The sequence below is a fragment of the Thamnophis sirtalis genome, unplaced genomic scaffold (assembly GCF_051295495.1).
Source record: "Thamnophis sirtalis isolate CommonGarterSnake01/CBP01778 unplaced genomic scaffold, rThaSir2_p1.2 scaffold_3, whole genome shotgun sequence".
NCBI classification, from domain to species: domain Eukaryota; kingdom Metazoa; phylum Chordata; class Lepidosauria; order Squamata; family Natricidae; genus Thamnophis; species Thamnophis sirtalis.
The window spans coordinates 41,874,379-41,891,910 of record NW_028261383.1 but is presented as its reverse complement, the minus strand read 5'-3'; the positions used below and the strand labels follow the sequence as shown (position 1 = coordinate 41,891,910).

Genomic DNA, 17,532 nt, shown 5'->3' with positions numbered 1-17,532 from the left:
TTTTTTGCTACTGGTTGTAACGAACCAATCAGAACTGGCAGCATTTCACCTCTACGATACAGCATAACAAATACGATGAGCATTCAAAGCTCACTCTCGCTCCATTATCCAATAATTAGTGGGGTCAGTTTGCTTCTAATAGTGATACAGTGTGTTTTACTTCCACTCTCAATAAGTAATAATTTTGTGATAACTCCATATGAAGGCAAAATACAAGATGCAGCTAAATTGTATGAATGCATACAGCAGACAGAAAGATGAGGGATAATGCTTGCATCTTGTTATTCTAGTTTGGTGCTTTAAACAATTTCTCTCCTATATAAAGGTAGGGAAGAACAAATGAAAAATAACTGAGCTATGCAAAAGCAGGAAATAAAATCTACACCTCAAGACAAAGAAAGAAAGATCACAAAATGTTTTGCACACATTTTGATATTTTTCTGGAAAAAAAACCCCTCCTAGCTAGTATCATCTAAAGAATAGATTACCGAGCAGAAAACTAACGCAGCTTAAATTGTTTCAGAAAAAGTATAAATTCTCACGGACACCAGCATTTTAAAACAATGATAAAGTTTCTAATCCATATTATTGTAACTCAGATGGTGCACATGGGTTTTTCTCCTGTCATTCAACTCAGAAAGTTTGTTTGTTGATGTGTGTTGGTGATGGTGAACCTATGACACACATGCCACGTATGACATGCTATGTCAGTTTTGATTACTACATCTAAAGGCTGCATGAAAATGTGGTGTATTCTCATGTGGTCTCCGGACTCTCTGGAAGTCTCATGAGAAAGGCTTGGTCTAGCACAGCCTCTGGAGCCACCAAAAAGCACTCAAGAATGGGGTGTGCTTTCTTGCTCTTTTTGGAGGTTGCAAGGCCACACAAGAGCATTCTCCAGGCCTTGTACAACCCATAGCTGCCTTGGATAGATATTTTTTTTCCTTAAAGTCAAATGGAATGCATTTAAAATTAAACATTTTTTTATGGATTTATTAAATTTATCTACTGCCCATCCAAAGCAACTCTATTTATTGGTTTGTTTGCATCCTGCTTTTTTATTTTTACAAATAACTCAAGGTAGTGGTGGTTAGAATGCAGAACTGCAGGCTACTTCTGTTGACTGCTGATTGCCAGCAGTTTGGCAGTTCAAGTCCCACTGGCTCAAGGTTGACTCAGCCTTCCATCCTTCTGAGATGATTAAAATGAGGACCCAAATTGTTGGGGCCAACATGCTGACTCTGTAAAACTGCTTAGAGAAGTCTAAGTGCTATTGCTATTGCTGTAGCAGCATCGTCGTCTTATTCTCCCCACAACAACAATCCTTTGAGGTAAATTGGGCTGAGAGAGAATGACTGGTCCAAAGTCACTGGATTTTATGGCTAAAACGAGACTTGAATTCAAGGGTCTCAGCTTTCTAGCCTGTGCCTTAACCACTGGACCAAACTGACTTTGTTATGAATTGTTTCTCTTTTGTAGTATGTGTTTGGGTGCCTGTGCCATAAGTTGGGCCTATTCTGAATTTTTGACATATTTTGAGCCAAAAATGTTCACTTATCACTGATGTATGTTAATGTTTTAACAAACACATACATTCAGCATGGTACAGGACAGGTGCAAAATCTCTTGTCCTTCAGAAGTTGGGATTGACACTTTCACAATCCCTTCATATTAGCCATGCTGGTTTTTCCTTGGAGCTGATAAAATATAAAATATTTGGAAGACATTGTTTTTATACCCAAGGCATCTTGCAACAATACTTCAGATTAGGGGAGGGAAGGAATGAAAAGCAAAATTATATAGCGACTGAGAGCAAAGTTCATAAAACTGTCCTCTGAATACAGATTAGAGCCCTGTAACCGATTAGGAAAACATTTATGATCTCTCCTACATCTGTTGAACATGATTCATGCTAGTTACAGAATGAAATGAGAGACATAAATGAACATAAAAATGGAGTTCCATGCTGTCCTTCAAACAAGCATTTACTACATTAAGTAAAGGAAAACTTTTGGAAATGAAATATTTTCTTATTTACATCAGAAAAGCATGTGGGCGTTGATTATATACCATCTTCAGTTGGGCAGTTCGTCTACAAACTTTGCCGGCTCCTTTCCTATAAGATTTGCGGCTATATATATTTTGAACATAATCTTTGGCAATATTTGAAATGTTATATACAATCTATGCTGTGGATGAATTTTTTTAAAAAAATAACCATTAATTCAGCCAGAGATTTTCTTTCCAGTTAAAACCCGCAGTTTTCACACCAAGTGGTTTATTTTTAATTCAGCTGATCCAAAGAAACAAAAAAAACCCAAAAACGTTAAAATCAAACTCTGAACAAAGGTCAGGTCCACTGTTCTAGACAATTATACAGTGTTCCCAATGTTACTGAAACCTAAGATAATGAGCTCTAGCGATAATAAGCTGTTAGCACCATTATTATTTTATTCAGACAAATACAGCTAAATACTTTGGAATGTTTTCATCACTGGAATCTCTACAGCAAAGGAAAACCGAAAGGTTCAGAAAATCACTGTTAGGCAAAAGCGGATGTTTACTAGCTCTTTTGCTGTGACTGAAGGATTTGAGGGTGGGGTTATACACTGCCAGGGGTGGTTGTGTCTTAATTTGGATAGAACTGCAATATAGGCATAAGATAAATATATAGGTCGTCCTCGACTTACAACTTTTCATTTAGCAACTAATCAAAGTTACAATGGCATTGAAAAAAAAAGTAACTTACAATGAATCCTCACAGCATTCCCCCTGGTAATTTGATCCAAATTTGGAAGTTTGGCACATATTTGTGCAACTGGTACATGTTTGTGCATTACGTGATCACCATTTGTGACCATCCTAACTGGCTACCAACAAGCAAAGTCAATGGGGGAACCCCAGTTTGCTTTATGATGATGTGATTCTCTTTAGTGCAATGATTTGCTTAACAATCCTGGCAAAAGAGGTCGTAAGATCAGGCATGACTCACTCACTTAACAGAAATTCTGCTCCAGAATAGCTACCCAGAGTCACTCAATCTTTAGATGGGTGGCATATACATTTCATAAATAAAATTGTAGCCGTAAGTTGAGGATTACCTGTACTTGAAGGTTTTGATTACACAGACAAAGAAAAAATAGGCCAGTGGTCAGGATGAAAACCGTATCTTTCCTTATATGAATGTGATTATTTTTGGAAGGTTTCTGATATTCCGCCCCCGCCCCCCAATTGAGTTTTTTTGGGGGAACTGCACTTAGGCTTTTGAACTTTCATTGGAGGAAGGCCAACCTCAGCTCCTTGCTAACAATCAGAATTTACATCAGAAATAATCTTCCAGAAGTTGTCTGGATGTTTCTTTTGGGGACAGTCTTTTTTCATGTACGAGACTCTTGCTGTTTTAATCAAATTGATGTTTTGACTTTGTTAACGGCTGCATTCACACAGCATATCTACCCAGGATCCTGAAATGGACATTTTTCTGGGTGTGTGCAGTACAAAGAACTATAAATTAACCAAGGGCTTCACACAATGCATTAAACCACACACAAAAAGTCTGATCCAGATAGATAATAATAAAGTTTACCACATTGTGCAAATGCAGCTGCCAGATCGTTAGCTGATTGATTTACATGTGTGTATACAGCCACTGTGTTTTGTTTTCTATGCAACCATTTGTTGCTTTATATTTCTATATTTTGCTGTGTGATGTTTAGATCTTTGTGGATGCATATGCATAATGTAGATAGTTTAAATAAACAAATAGGTATACAATAGTGTAGGTTTTAAATTTGAAAGCAGAATGTTGTACGCATAGTAGTTCCCCCAAAACCATAATCTTTCATGGGGAAAAAAATACCCTGTTTCTGTCATGCTGTATGTTTTCTTCCTCTGTATCTTAGCACATTTTTATTGCTGCATTCTCCAATCATAGCCCTTAGGCTACTGCTGAAGATTAATGCAGATTGATAGAGAAACAGATATAGATATAAACAGACAGCTACATTTCACACCAAATAGTTTGAGCTTCCTCGTTCACACTGAAAGATGTATCGTTTATATGTGGCAGCCTTCTGGAATAAAGTCAAACCATCACTTTCCCCTCAATTTATCCTTTAAGTCAGGAAAGGAAAACCATTTCTCCAATATAATGAGACAAAGGAGTCGAAGACCGCTCCAATTTGGCTTGGCCTGTCAGCCATCACAAGCAGGGCCCCTGGAAAATACAACAAGTCCTCAGGTGTGCTGAACCTGTAAATGAGCTCACAGAACATTCAGTCTGGTGGGGAAAAAAAAAAGCCCATCACAAAAAGGAGCTCCATAAATTCACTGAAATGGAAAAACCAGTTTCTCTGAGAAATTTAGTTACTGGATTTAGAAGTAAGATGCCATTCTGGGGTGGTGGGGTTATGATGGTGGAAGGATGTTGAGAAGAGAAGCACCGACAATGTTGATCGATAAGTTGCAACCAAATTTAAAGTTTTCCTCCAGCTTAACTGGCCTGTTAATATTCTGAGCAATGTGCTCTGATAGCAAGGCAACTTTTATGATAAATGTGCTCTCCAATCTGTGCACCAGTCAGGCAGCTATAAAAATCAGAATAATTCATGCAAAGGTTCTCATTATGTTTCTAAAAAACACTTATTTACATTTTAAATCGCGGAGCAGACAATATGAAATATCCTTCATTTAGACAGGTGTAAGTGAGAAAACAGATGCATTCATTAAATGGGGAACAATTCAACGAACAATAACAACAACAATAATAATCATGGAAGGGGGATGGGAGAACTTTACCACTTGGAGTAAAGACCATGAAATAAACTTACCTGAAAAAACACAGCCATGGTTCCTATGATCCTTTTTTCTTGGATGGCTGTCCCGAAGCTGTCAAAGTCATCGGGGTTGTAAAAATAAATCTGCATCTGTGAAAAATGAGAGGAAAAGGCATTTTTGAGAACCTGAAGGCAAGGTAATGTGTTGCCTTTGTCGATCCAGGAGACGAAAGATTAAATCTCTGGCTTTGTCATGAAGTTTACTGAATAAATCTCATTCTCTTTCCCTCTTGGGCTACTACCTCACCTATGTTATTTTATTATTACTGTTACTTACAGGTCTAGGAGGATTAGATGAAGTCCAAGAAGATGTATGAAAAATCAGTTTCAATTCAAAACCCATTCTCCTTAATAATAACAGATGCAGAACTTTTGAGACCAAGCTATAACATCTAATTACAACAGATATCCAAGAAGATTCAAGATCAGATGAGGGATAATAGAGTCATGTGACAACTTTGAATCCTGAAATTCCATTTTGATAGATCCCTGCAGGGGTGGGATTCTACCGGTTCAGACCGGTTCAGGCGAACCGGTAGCTCCGACTATCAGCTGGGCCTGCCCGACTGACCGCCCCTGCACTATACCCACCTGTATTTCCTTTTCTGAAGCCCAGCTGATTGGTGTGGCAGAGTGGATTGCTGCACCTCAGCTGTTTTCCCTGCCAGCAGTAACGCAGGTGGTGAGTTTTCTGTAAACCGTGTATGCGTGCAAAGCGTGATTAGTGAACCAGTTGTTAAACTGGTAGGATCCCACCCCTGGATCCCTGCCTCATTTAGTCACTTACATTATCCCATTGCTGGCTGAATAACACATTAATAATTCCCCGGTTTTAAATATGTGTTTATATGTAACAAAGGGATACAAACATCATTAACCACTGACGGTGATAGGGACTCCCTAACAAATTTCTTCACAGGTTCATCTCTTTTTTGGGGTGGTGGTGGTTGAACAAACAGTTAGGAAAACACTTCTATATGAATTACCAAGTTGTATTTACATCTACAGTGGTACTCTTAACAGTTGTGACAATTATTTAGTCTTTAGGTTAAACACTGTATCATTTTTCTCAATGGAATTCTCTCTTATGGAAAAATAAATGCATATGGAGTATAATTAAGACAGAATGTTTGAACAGTTCTGCCTTCGGAGAAGAGAGAGTGGTTGGTATGGAAGCACATTAGCCAGACATAGTGATGTACAGCTTATACAAATATGAAGGCAATCAAACAACAGCTTCACTCCATCTGCTTTTCTGCAGGAACTGTCCTAATTTATTAACTGAAAGGCACTACAAATTAGGGGCAGGCATGCTCACGGCAACATGTGGGTGGCCTTCTGTCTTGAATAACCAACATCTGTGCATCGACTGCTGTTCTGTGATAATAAACCCTTGCTGTGTTAGCAACATCTGCAGCTGAGTATTTCCTTCACCCGCATGGGTGCTTTCAGCGGTAGCATCACCTATACTTGGCAATTTCCAACTAAGTGTGCTAGACTGCAAAAGTGAGATCCTAATAATTGATGATGACGATGGATTGGGATTCAGCAGATGCAAAAAACTAATCTTGCTGTGTCTTGAGTTATTACAAATGTTTAGCATTATAGTAAATTAGATAATTGATTTACTGGTAGTTTGTAAATTGCTAAATGAAAGACTATCTGTCTCTAGCTCAGATCTGTAAGCTAGCATCTGGCAATGATTCTCCAGATTCTTTAGCTTTCCTTGTGGATGCCCAGTATTGAAAATATTTGCCAGGGACAGCTTTTCTTTGAAAACTCAAAATCATTATCGTTCTTTCCTCCCAAATTTCTTAGGTAAAGGGTAAAGGTTACCCTCGCATATATGTGCTAGTTGTTCCCGACTCTAGGGGGTGGTGCTCATCTCCATTTCAAAGCTGAAGAGCCAGTGCTGTCTGAAGTTGTCTCCGTGGTCATGTGACCAGCATTACTAAAAACAGAATGCTGTTACCTTCCCACCAAAGGTGGTTCTATTTTTCTACTTGCATTTTTACATGCTTTCGAACTGCTAGGTTGGCAGAAGCTGGGACAAGTAACAGGAGCTCATTCTGTTATGTGGCGCTAAGGATTCAAACCACCGAACTGCTGACCTTTCTGATCAACAAGCTCAGCGTCTTAGCCACTGAGCCATCGCGTCTGCTCCAAGGTTCTTAACTGGTATGAAAATAATTCAGCAGAGAAGTTATGGATTGTATAGTAATATTCTAGTTTAACACCCCCACCCCCTTTATAACATTCCCTATAATTTAGAGTTACTTCCAACTATTTTTAAAAAGTCAGGATATTCTCCTTTACCTTTTAATATTTCAGAATAATCTAGTTTAATGAATTTAAAATTGATTCCATTTCTATAGCCCAAATTAGCACATTTTCATATCTAAGCTATAACCCCAAAGAGCAAAAACATTCTGAATTCTGAAAACGACACTAACAGGGATTTGTTCTATAGCCAATTACTTGTGTTATATTCTGGAATCCAGTGATTCCAAGAAGCTGGACTTTCAGCAAAACGAGGGCCTCCAAACAAAGCGGAATTTTCTTTCAAGATGTAACGGTCTAGGAAAATGTCCCTGAGAGATAGGAATAGACTGGACAAGGGTCAGATGAAATGCAGTTAAGAAGCAATGGGGGCATAGCAAACTCCCCCTAGTTTCTTGGGCTGTAAAGGTGAGGGAAGAGAGATATGTTTTCAGACTGGAAAGATTCTGTTAACCTTTATAATAAAGGTAGTGCTGGTATTCATGGTTGACACTTCTTGTCTGGACTACATCTAAATTTTATGTGTGTATGTTGGTATAAAGCAGAGTGGAAAATTACACAACAGCAACAAATGCTTTTGCCATCCTTTTTGTTTTTAAATTTCCTGAAGAAGAGCATGGGAATTTAGCAGATAATACATTGGCTTGGCAGAGCTAAAAGATAAGTGTTAATTGTATTGACTTCTTATTCCCAGCCTCATAGATCATTCATAATCTCAAACAAATTAACAGCCTCCAGGTTTGGAAAAAGTCAATTTATACAAAAAAAATCACATGATATATTCATGCACTGATGAATAAATTAAACAAATTTAACACAATTTGGCCTTCAGTTGGACAGCCTCAATTCCATTTACCTAAAATCAATGAAACCATCAATAAGGATAAATTACATTTTATTGCTCATTCACAATAAACTAAATCCCAATCTTCCTTAAATTCATCGACATATTTATAGTATATTATGGTAGAATAATAATATTCAAAATATGCCAAACAATTTCAAATCAAGATTGATCATATTTTAAGGAAATTCCTGTTTTTTATTTGTGTCCATAAATATAAAGAAGGGCATTGATTTTATCCAATATTTTATAAACATAATATTTGATATTAGGAGATCTGCCTGGATGTGCATAAAACTTTTGAAATGGTATACTGGAAATATCTGAAACAAAAGTTCTTTAAATACAGATTGCTTCTGTCTTTTATCAATCAGATTAACTCTTGCACTAGAGTGATTAAAATATTTTTTCCCTTCATTTATGAAGATTTTCCCTGAAACTCATCAGGAATTTCCTTTATCCTCTCTGAAAAGAGTAACTTGGCATTGGACTTATTGGCCTGCTTTATTGCACAAAGCAAAGACATTTCAAGTATAACTGTGACTCAGCGTAAAGTGTTATGGATGACCTGTCTTTTATTGGTCTTATATTTATCTTCTATATAAAAAATTATTGATACTGTGAAGCAATTCAGAAATTTCTCCTATATTAATTGGAGCAAATCCCAGCTGTTCCCTGTAGATTCTCATATCTATAGAAATGTGAAATAAATGGGATATTCATTGTTTATTTATTTAACTCATCCATCTCATTTATCATGGAACTCTAAACAGTTTCACAACAATACAAATATGAAGCAATCATAATTTAGTACAGTCAAAAGGCAGAAGATACATAGATCCACAACACAATTCAGTAGAAAAATCAGGAAAAAAAACAGGTGTCAGCCCCCCAAAGATGGAACTCTGAAAGGGTTCCATCTTCACTCTTTCTGGAAGGCGACTGGAACGTTGGGGATCTAATCTAACTTTGATGAGACGCCAATCCACGTGTGGGCAATGCTACAGTAAAGCACTGTGTATTTGTGCCTTGATACCCTACATCTCTTGGAAGTGGAGAACCACCAGGTGCTTTCCCCAATACGATCTACTAGGCTGGGCTGATTCAAGAAAGTGAATACAGTCCTGATGATGAGTAAGTGCTAAGCCATAAAGAGTATTATAAGTTAACAGCACAGCTTTGAATTACACCCAGATGACAAAAGGAAACCAATGAAGAATCTGTCATACAGATTCAACATGATCTGACTGATGGATATTATGTAATAGACTATATGTCAAATACAGAGGTATCCAATCTTTCCAGCTCTGCGGCCTGGTGGCGGGGGGGGGGGGGGAGAAGAGAGGATGGTTCCATATGAATGCACAGCTCCATTTGTGCCAGTGGCTGACATGTGTGCTTACCATGCACGCAAATGGCACTGTATGTGTCTGCTCACCCACTGCACATGTAAGTGGAGCGGCACATGCACAAGCGCTCACACACTGCTTCCTCTGTCCAAAGGTTGGGGATCCCTGGTCTAATCAATTGGTGACAAGGGCATGTGTCACTATACTAAGATTCTCATGTCCCAGGTTGGTCTACAACTGGTAATCATTCTTGATGGAATTCCTTTATGGATTTCAGAATAATTTTCCAATGAAACTTTCCTCCATTAAATATATCTTTTTAATCCTCAATTGCAATTAATTTATTAATGTGCTTTGGTCTTCATCAGTCCATGAAGTATGGATTTCTCACACGGCAAAAAGGTTAATTATTCAGCATTGGAAAGATGAAGTTACACCGAATTTACAATCTTTGATTATAGAACTGTACCTACTTACATCTTCAAAACTGGTACTCAGTGAACAAACTGATGGATACTGCTTTGTCCGATGTAGGTTTTAATGACTAAAAATAATCAGAATGCTATTTTCTATATGTAAAACAGAATGATTTTATATCCCTCTCTTTCCTTTGAATATAATCCGTATTTTTAAAATTATAAACTAATTTTCCACTGCAATCAGTTGAGACAGCATAAAGACCTAGATTTAAGAAGGATATCCATCATGCCTCTCAAACCATAAAGACCAACATTTATCAAATCCAGGATACAGAATCACCTGGCAAGTGGGCAGCGTTATAAATTGAACAAATAAATAAAATCCTGTTTCCAGTTACTGGCAAGCCAAATGTCTTTGGAAACATTATAATAATGGCATGAAAAGAATAGCTCTTCTGCAATGCTTGGCTCAGATGTGCACCTTGCTCAAACATCATAATAAGTCACAACGCTTGGTTAGAGCACCCAAGCCAATGATAGCTGCCTCCAAGGAAGGCAGTTATAAAACTGTATATTCAGAGGTGGGAATTCCAAGTGGTTAGCTCCATACAATAATAGCCCCCCAGCCAATATTTGGCTACCTTGTTAAAGTACATGCAGATGTTTTTGAAACCACTGAATCAGTCCTAAAGGATTACTATGTGCGCTGCAAGTTGTATTTGGAAGATGTTGGCATGGAACTATAATGTTGACTCTGAGGGGGTCCTTATTTTCTCTGAGCTTGGTTGTTTTCCTGCAGACACTTCATCACCCAAACTAGGTAACAACATGAATGCTAATTCTAACTCTTATTCACATAACCAGTTTGTGCGAATCAACAAACGCCCCAATTTGCAAATAGCAAGTAACAACCCCCGCATGACCACAGAGATGCACTGACTCTTTGGCTTTGAAACGGAGATGAGCACTGCACCCCAGAGTCGGGAACGGCTAATACATATGTGCGAGGGGAACCTTTACCTTTACCTAGCTAACATAGAATAACAGAGCTGGAGGGGACCTTGGAGGTCTTCTAGTCCAACTCCCTGCACAAACAGCATGCATTCCACAGCAATCTATAAAAATGAAATGTCCATTAAAACCAAAACAATGTGCAAAAAATGCAGTGCAATAATATACTTCTTTATAGTGATGGGGGCATTTTAAAACAATGTAAAAATGCTCAGCCCACACATAGTTACACTAAAGTATACCAGTTTATTTTGTTCAGCATTCCTAACCTGGTCCTCCTGGTGATATGATGCTGGCTTCAGAGAATGGGAACTGTAGTCCAAAAATATGGTTATGGGAAGGCAGCTCCAGGTTTTTAGCCACAAAAGCTGTTTAAAAACAGCCAGCCTTTATAATGAACCAGCCAACTAGCCGCAGAGGCAATAATTAAGCGGGCTGATAGGAAGCCAAATTATTTGGGGAGGAATTCAGGAAAAAAAGGATTCCAACTGCAGAATATTGGAGGAAGTATTTGGGATGATTTGCTTTGATTCAGTGGAGCCAACTATTAAAGAGACTAATCTTTAATTATTATTACCTCTCTCGGCTGCAGTGTGGAAAGGAATTATCCTCAACTGCCATTTGCTGTAGCATATTAAATCCTTACTCAGAACCAAATTGTATGCAAAGTCTCTATATCCATGTAACAAATATCTTGGTGAGGTTTTAAACATGACAAAAATATTTAGGGAAGGCTAAGTTTTATCATGGTGCATTTGATTTCTTGTTGCTGTAATTTCAAAAGACTTTGCAGTTTGAATATCACTTTCAAAATTAAGGAACCCGTGATACAATGAGTTTATGAACAGGATTCTGCAAACAGAGAAGTATGCTTAAATCTAGTACTTTATATTGGTTTGTGTATAAAATTGAGCAATTTTATATTTCTCCAAGTGACCAAATATTAAAGCTAATAATGTCGGCCAGACAGTGTTGGCTAGAGACCCCCCAGGGGGAGAGCCTTTCCTGTGGGAGCGCCTTCCCTCTGGAATTGAGTCCCTGGAGTTTGGCATAATCCCCGACCTCTGGTTCTTCCGATGCGCCCTAAAAAGTTGGCTTTTCGAGCAAGCCGGCCTGGCCTGAACAGAATAAAATAAATGATTAATTTAATTATTAATTTTAATCTAATTTTTAAAATTTTATTGTTAATATTACTTGGGTTTGTTTTTGGATACTTTATTTAATTTCCTTTTTAACTTTTGTAATATGTGTGGGTTTTTTTAAATGTTGTACACCACCCTGAGTCCTTTGGGAAAAAAGGCGGCATATAAATCCAATAAACAAACAAACAAACAAACAAAGGGTTAGAAACTGAAATGTTTTCAGAAGATAAAAGGAAAAAGACAAAAGAAGCAAAGGCTTTTTCTATATATTTTTTTCTTCTATTTTAAGGGCAAAATCATTAACAAAGAATAGTACAAACAGTACAAAGAATAGAATAGAATAAACAGAGTTGGAAGGGACCTGGGAGGTCTTGTAGTCCAACCCACTGTTTAGGCAGGAAACCCCACACCACTTCAGACAAATGGTTATCCAACATCTTCTTTAAAACGTCCAGTGTTGGAGCATTCACAACTTCTGGAGGCAAGTTGTTCCATTGATTAATTGTTCTAACTGTCAGGAAATACATGATTTAATATTCCAAATAGCATCTTTGGGTAACCTTCATGAAGAATGTGAAACTCAGGTAGGTCTATTTATGACTGAACTACTTGTAGTTTCTCTTTTGCATAGTGGCCAGAAAAATATTTCCAAGGATATGACATTTACGGGAACAGATTTATCTCTCATTTATTTTCTGAACATTAGATCTATACTCTCTTGGCGCTCCATGGATTGAAAATTAATTCCTCATTATTGTCTTGTCCATTTTTTAAAACCCATTTAAGTTCATGGCTATCCTTTGGCTGGGTTGCCGTGGGAAACAAAATATCTCACTCCTCTGCCTCCAAAGAATTAATAATTTAAAGAGCAGCAACAATCTATCACTTTCCCACTTACTCATCTTTTTATGTCAAACGGAAAGCTGCAAATGCTTCAGCGTTAGCCATAACCCTTTGAGAATTTGAGTTGCTAATTTCTGTAGCTTGTCACATACTATTTATGTATTTATCATGCTTCTTCTGAATTACCCTTGGGCTAAGGCAATTCATGGTTTGAGATGATGACAGATAAACCAATAGATAAATACAAAAGAAAAATGGATGGAGACCAAAATAGGAATATTTCATATATTTTTTTGCATATGATTACGACAATTAGGTTGAACAGATTGTGCGCATTTTTATGACTGAAAGGGCCAAGTGATACTGTTTCCAACTGGACAGGTAGAATGAGACCTATTATTTCATTTTTCCTTTATCCATACAAGGTGGAATTAATCTACTCTTTCCTTCCCCTTTCCGTAAATCTCATGGTGAAATGCAATCAATAAAACAAACCACCTTAAACCAACAAACAAAACACGGCTATTATGCAATCAATAAAAGTTAGAAGCTTGGGAGGCTACCCAGATCTTAACATGGCAGATAAATGAAAATATTCTCAATGCCAACCAGATTAATGTGGGGAAAACATTTCATGATTAAGGTGCCACCGTCAAAAGGTCCCTCTTAAATATTTAAGTCATTTAAGATGGCCCTCGACTTACAACCACAACTGAGCCCAAAATTTATGTTGCTAAGTGAGACATTTGTTGTGATTTTTGCCCCATTTTATGACCTTTCTTGCCACAGTTGTTAAATGAATCCCTGAAGTTATTAAATTAGTAATACAGTTGTTAAATGAATCTGGCTTCTCCACTGACTTTGCTTCTCATATCAGAAGGTCATCACATGACCTAGTACACGGCAACCGTCATACATCTGAACCAGTTGCCCAAGCATCCGAATTTTGAACACGTGACAATGTGACAGTTACAATGGTCATAAATGTGCAAAACTTACAAACCATTGTAATTTTGAATGGCCAGTAAACAAACTGTTGTAAGTCGAGGACTACCTGTATAGTTATGCCTCGGCAGGGATTAATACACAGAGAGATCGTAACATTGAGTAGATGAGCTGCTTGCACAAACCCTGAGCCCCAAACTCTTTAGTGTAGAATTTGACAACACAGCATCTATGAACATCAGAACATTCACTAGTACATTATTCAATAGTTGTTCACTTGATTAAATACAACTAGAATTAATCACCTAAACTTCAAGGAAACTTTCACAAACGTATCTGAAAAAGTTGGTTGGTTGGTTGGTTTATTCGACTTGTATGCCGCCCTATTCCCGGAGGGACTCAGGGCAGCTGACAAACCAGAAGGGAAGGGTCACAATACAAAAAGTAAAAAGACAAAAACAAACAACAATACAAAACAATTTAAAAAGTCACAACACGCACAACAATTCGAGTAGGAGTGGATATATAATATAAAATATAATATATAAAACATTGATATTAAATAGATTTTCTGAAACACCTTCCTGATGCAGTAAAACTGGTGGTACTAAATGGATGGTAAGATGTGCTTACCAGATGTGTAAGATAAGATGTGTATCAGGGCTTACATGTTTAAGTCCCCATTATTCAAATACTACATGTGTATAGTGTCCCTCCTAACCAAAACCCGACACAAAACAAAAAGCAACGCTTTAATTGTGTGCGTTGTGTTGTCTCCCTTTGAATAGATTTTACGCCAAACTACCTGATCTACTTTTTTTTATAGTTGAAGGAGATTAATAGTAGCTTGGGTGTTGTGGAAGAATTTCTGCTGAGATGGAATCTTTCTGGCCAATTCAATATATTCAAGGGAAGAGATCCATGTTGTTGCTGGATCACAATAAACCCTGCAGAGTCAACCATACTTTTGGAGAATGGAGAAATATGGATAATCTGATATTTCTCTGGAATAACGACATGGGATATGTCTGGGACTTGGTAAATAGGAGGCTGTCATAGAGTCAGAACTGTAATGCATCTTGTCTAATTTGAAGTTATCTGACTTGTAGCTGCTTCCCCAAGGCCTCATGTGAAAACTTTTCTCAGTTTCTTCTCTGAGATCTTATGCCAGATTATTCAGATTAAATAGTATATTTTCTGGATGGAAGGCAATTCAATCAGTGATGGTTTATGAAGGAACAATAGCCTTAGGCCAAGGCAGCATTGGCTATGGGGATCAAGAGCTACATGCCAAGAAAATTACAATCAATTCATCTACTAGGCAATACCCATATCATGGTACTGTCATCTATGACATTGGCATCGATCTATAAGAAGACAATTTTCTGAAATAATATGTCTCCCCAACCTAGTCATGAGTTTTAAGACACTTAGTTGGATTCAACACTATATACATCACATTTATTTGTATTTCTGTAATGAAACTGCTTTACTGTTTTTGTTTTTCATGACATGAAACTTTTTTTCCGCCCAAAATTGCTTTGTACTCAGAGTAACAACCATATGATTCACCATGAAATGAAGTCTGGAAAATCATTTTGGATAAATGGAACTATAAATTCAATACTATTTCCATGACAACATAGATTGTAACACTGTGCCACCAGTAAAACTTTATAAATCATTCAAAACCAACAAGAAATCTGCAATAGGTTTTTCTATTTCACAACATACAAGAGATATGAATTATAGCTATTACCTTACTAGACATTTAACTTTCCACTCTCTTTCTCCGCTGAAAGTCTAGCATGAGTCTTAAAATATTTTTTTTCAAATTCAGGCCACATTGATTGGAAAGAAAAATGCCCTGTTAGTTTGTAAGATTAACATGCTAAATTATATACATTTGCAGATCAGATCCTGCATCACTGTAGAAAGAGCCATATTTGTATACTATATCTATTTGGTTAATAGTAGGGTTGGGCAGAAGCCACAATTAACAATTTTTGGAGGGCAGCCCAATAGTAATGGGGAGGACAATTCAAAACAAGTGTGGCCAAGCCTCACATATAATAAGGACAGGATTTTTTTAAGGAATTAAAGATTTTTGAAAGAATTATGGAATTTTTCTTCATTTATTTGTTAAATTTATAACTTTGTTTTCCCCTATGAGCTCCAGGGGGGTAAACACAGTGTTTCTATTTTCCATTATTCCACACACAAATATTCTTTAGTAAATTTCATTTAAATATATTAAACCTAATGCAGTATGCATATATTTGATGAACATCCATACATGCAGTCTACTGTATACATGTTTATTATCTTAAAATGGAAACCATTCCATCAATTTTCAGTGGCAATGGTCAGAGGAGATTTTTGGAGTAATTTTTGTCATTAAGCTTATTAAAATCACTGCATCCCACACTATAGTATATAGTGCATATTGGAAAGCATTCAAAGAATCGCCTCACAACTCCTCACATCACTATGGGGAGAAGAAAAAAATCTGGTTCATTGATATTGCAACACCAGGTGATGCACTAATTAAAGAGAAACAGCTAGGAAAAAAATAACAAAATATCATGATTTGTGAATCGAAGTTGAATTATTGTGGAGGAAGGAAATCAATGGTTGTATCAATAGTAATAGGAGACTTGGGAGCAATACCCAAAGGGCTGCCTAGATACATGGGCATTTTAAACTTATTAGGCCTGGATATTCTGACAAAAAAACCCACCTTACTCAGAACTGCCTATATACTCTAGAGATTACCTTAACAGCTCTTAGGTTCTTGAAAATTAAATCAACAACAACAATAACAATCATCACCATCACCATCATCAAAATACAAAGACCTACAAATAGAAATAGAATGGCAAAGGCAAGCAAGGGTAGTACAAATAGTAGGTAGGTGCCTTGGGTGAAATCCCAAAACAACTAGAACACCACTTGAACACCATTGGCATTGACAAATTTGCCAACAGTCAATTGCAGAAGGCAGCTTTACTTGGAGCATCTTCCATGCTGCGACGATATCTGTAACACCGTCAAACATCCAGGTCCTTGGTGAGGACTCAATAGGTAGACAAAAATGCCAAACCCAGTCTGAACATCTGACTGACTGTCTGATGATCAATAATGTGGAATATAAATATCTTTTTTTATAAAATACCATTAGGAATGGCTCCTCAGAAGAAGGAATCTAAAAAGAGTTCCAGAAAGCTGTCCAGATATATTGCCTTTTCCCTAACCATAACAAGAGGATTGCAGCAGACAATGTTCTTAGTTTCCATTAGAAAGTAATGGAATGTATACTCATGAATGCCAAGCTTAAGAAGGGAAAATGTGAACTCATGCACCATTAAGTTTGATTTTTAAAAGGATGTTTAAACACATTTTATTTCTTCATCCTGTCTAAGCCCAGGATGTGGTATAGGAGTCAAAATAAAGGTCTAGTTAAGATTAACATCCCAGAGCTTTGTTAAAGCAAGCACAGTTGAAGATATTCTCCACAAATTTCCCACAGATTCATTGTGAAGATGTGGTGCCACATGAAGGCTTTCCTGCCAGGAAACAAATAAGCCTTCAAGCCAGTCAAACCCACAAAGAATATGTGGGTTTGACTTCTTTGAGGAAAGGTAGGTTCATGAAAAATGCCACAGCGGTATGAATATTTTGATAAAAATTCCACGCTTTGGCAAGAAGGAAAGGAGGTTGGGTGAGGTGAAAATTTGCCATTGGTGGAATTTGTCTCCAGTGTCAACAGAAAAGGGATTCAAAATACTCAGACTCCTTTGAAAGTGTTCAATTCCTTACATGCCAAGACTTTCTCAGAATTAAGAGGCTTGTCTCTGAGGGACA

The 17,532-nt window shown here is 37.3% G+C and overlaps 1 protein-coding gene across 5 annotated transcripts in view; it reads right to left on the bottom strand.

The window, feature by feature from the left end:
- The window catches only part of PTPRG (protein tyrosine phosphatase receptor type G), a 722,188-nt gene that overhangs the window by 212,796 nt on the left and 491,860 nt on the right, over positions 1-17,532 (bottom strand). For all 5 annotated transcript variants that reach the window (XM_087708786.1, XM_087708785.1, XM_087708789.1 and 2 more), the window contains exon 5: positions 4,830-4,925. In XM_087708786.1, the coding sequence (XP_087564912.1) occupies positions 4,830-4,925 (96 nt within the window). The remainder of the gene's footprint in view (positions 1-4,829; positions 4,926-17,532) is intronic.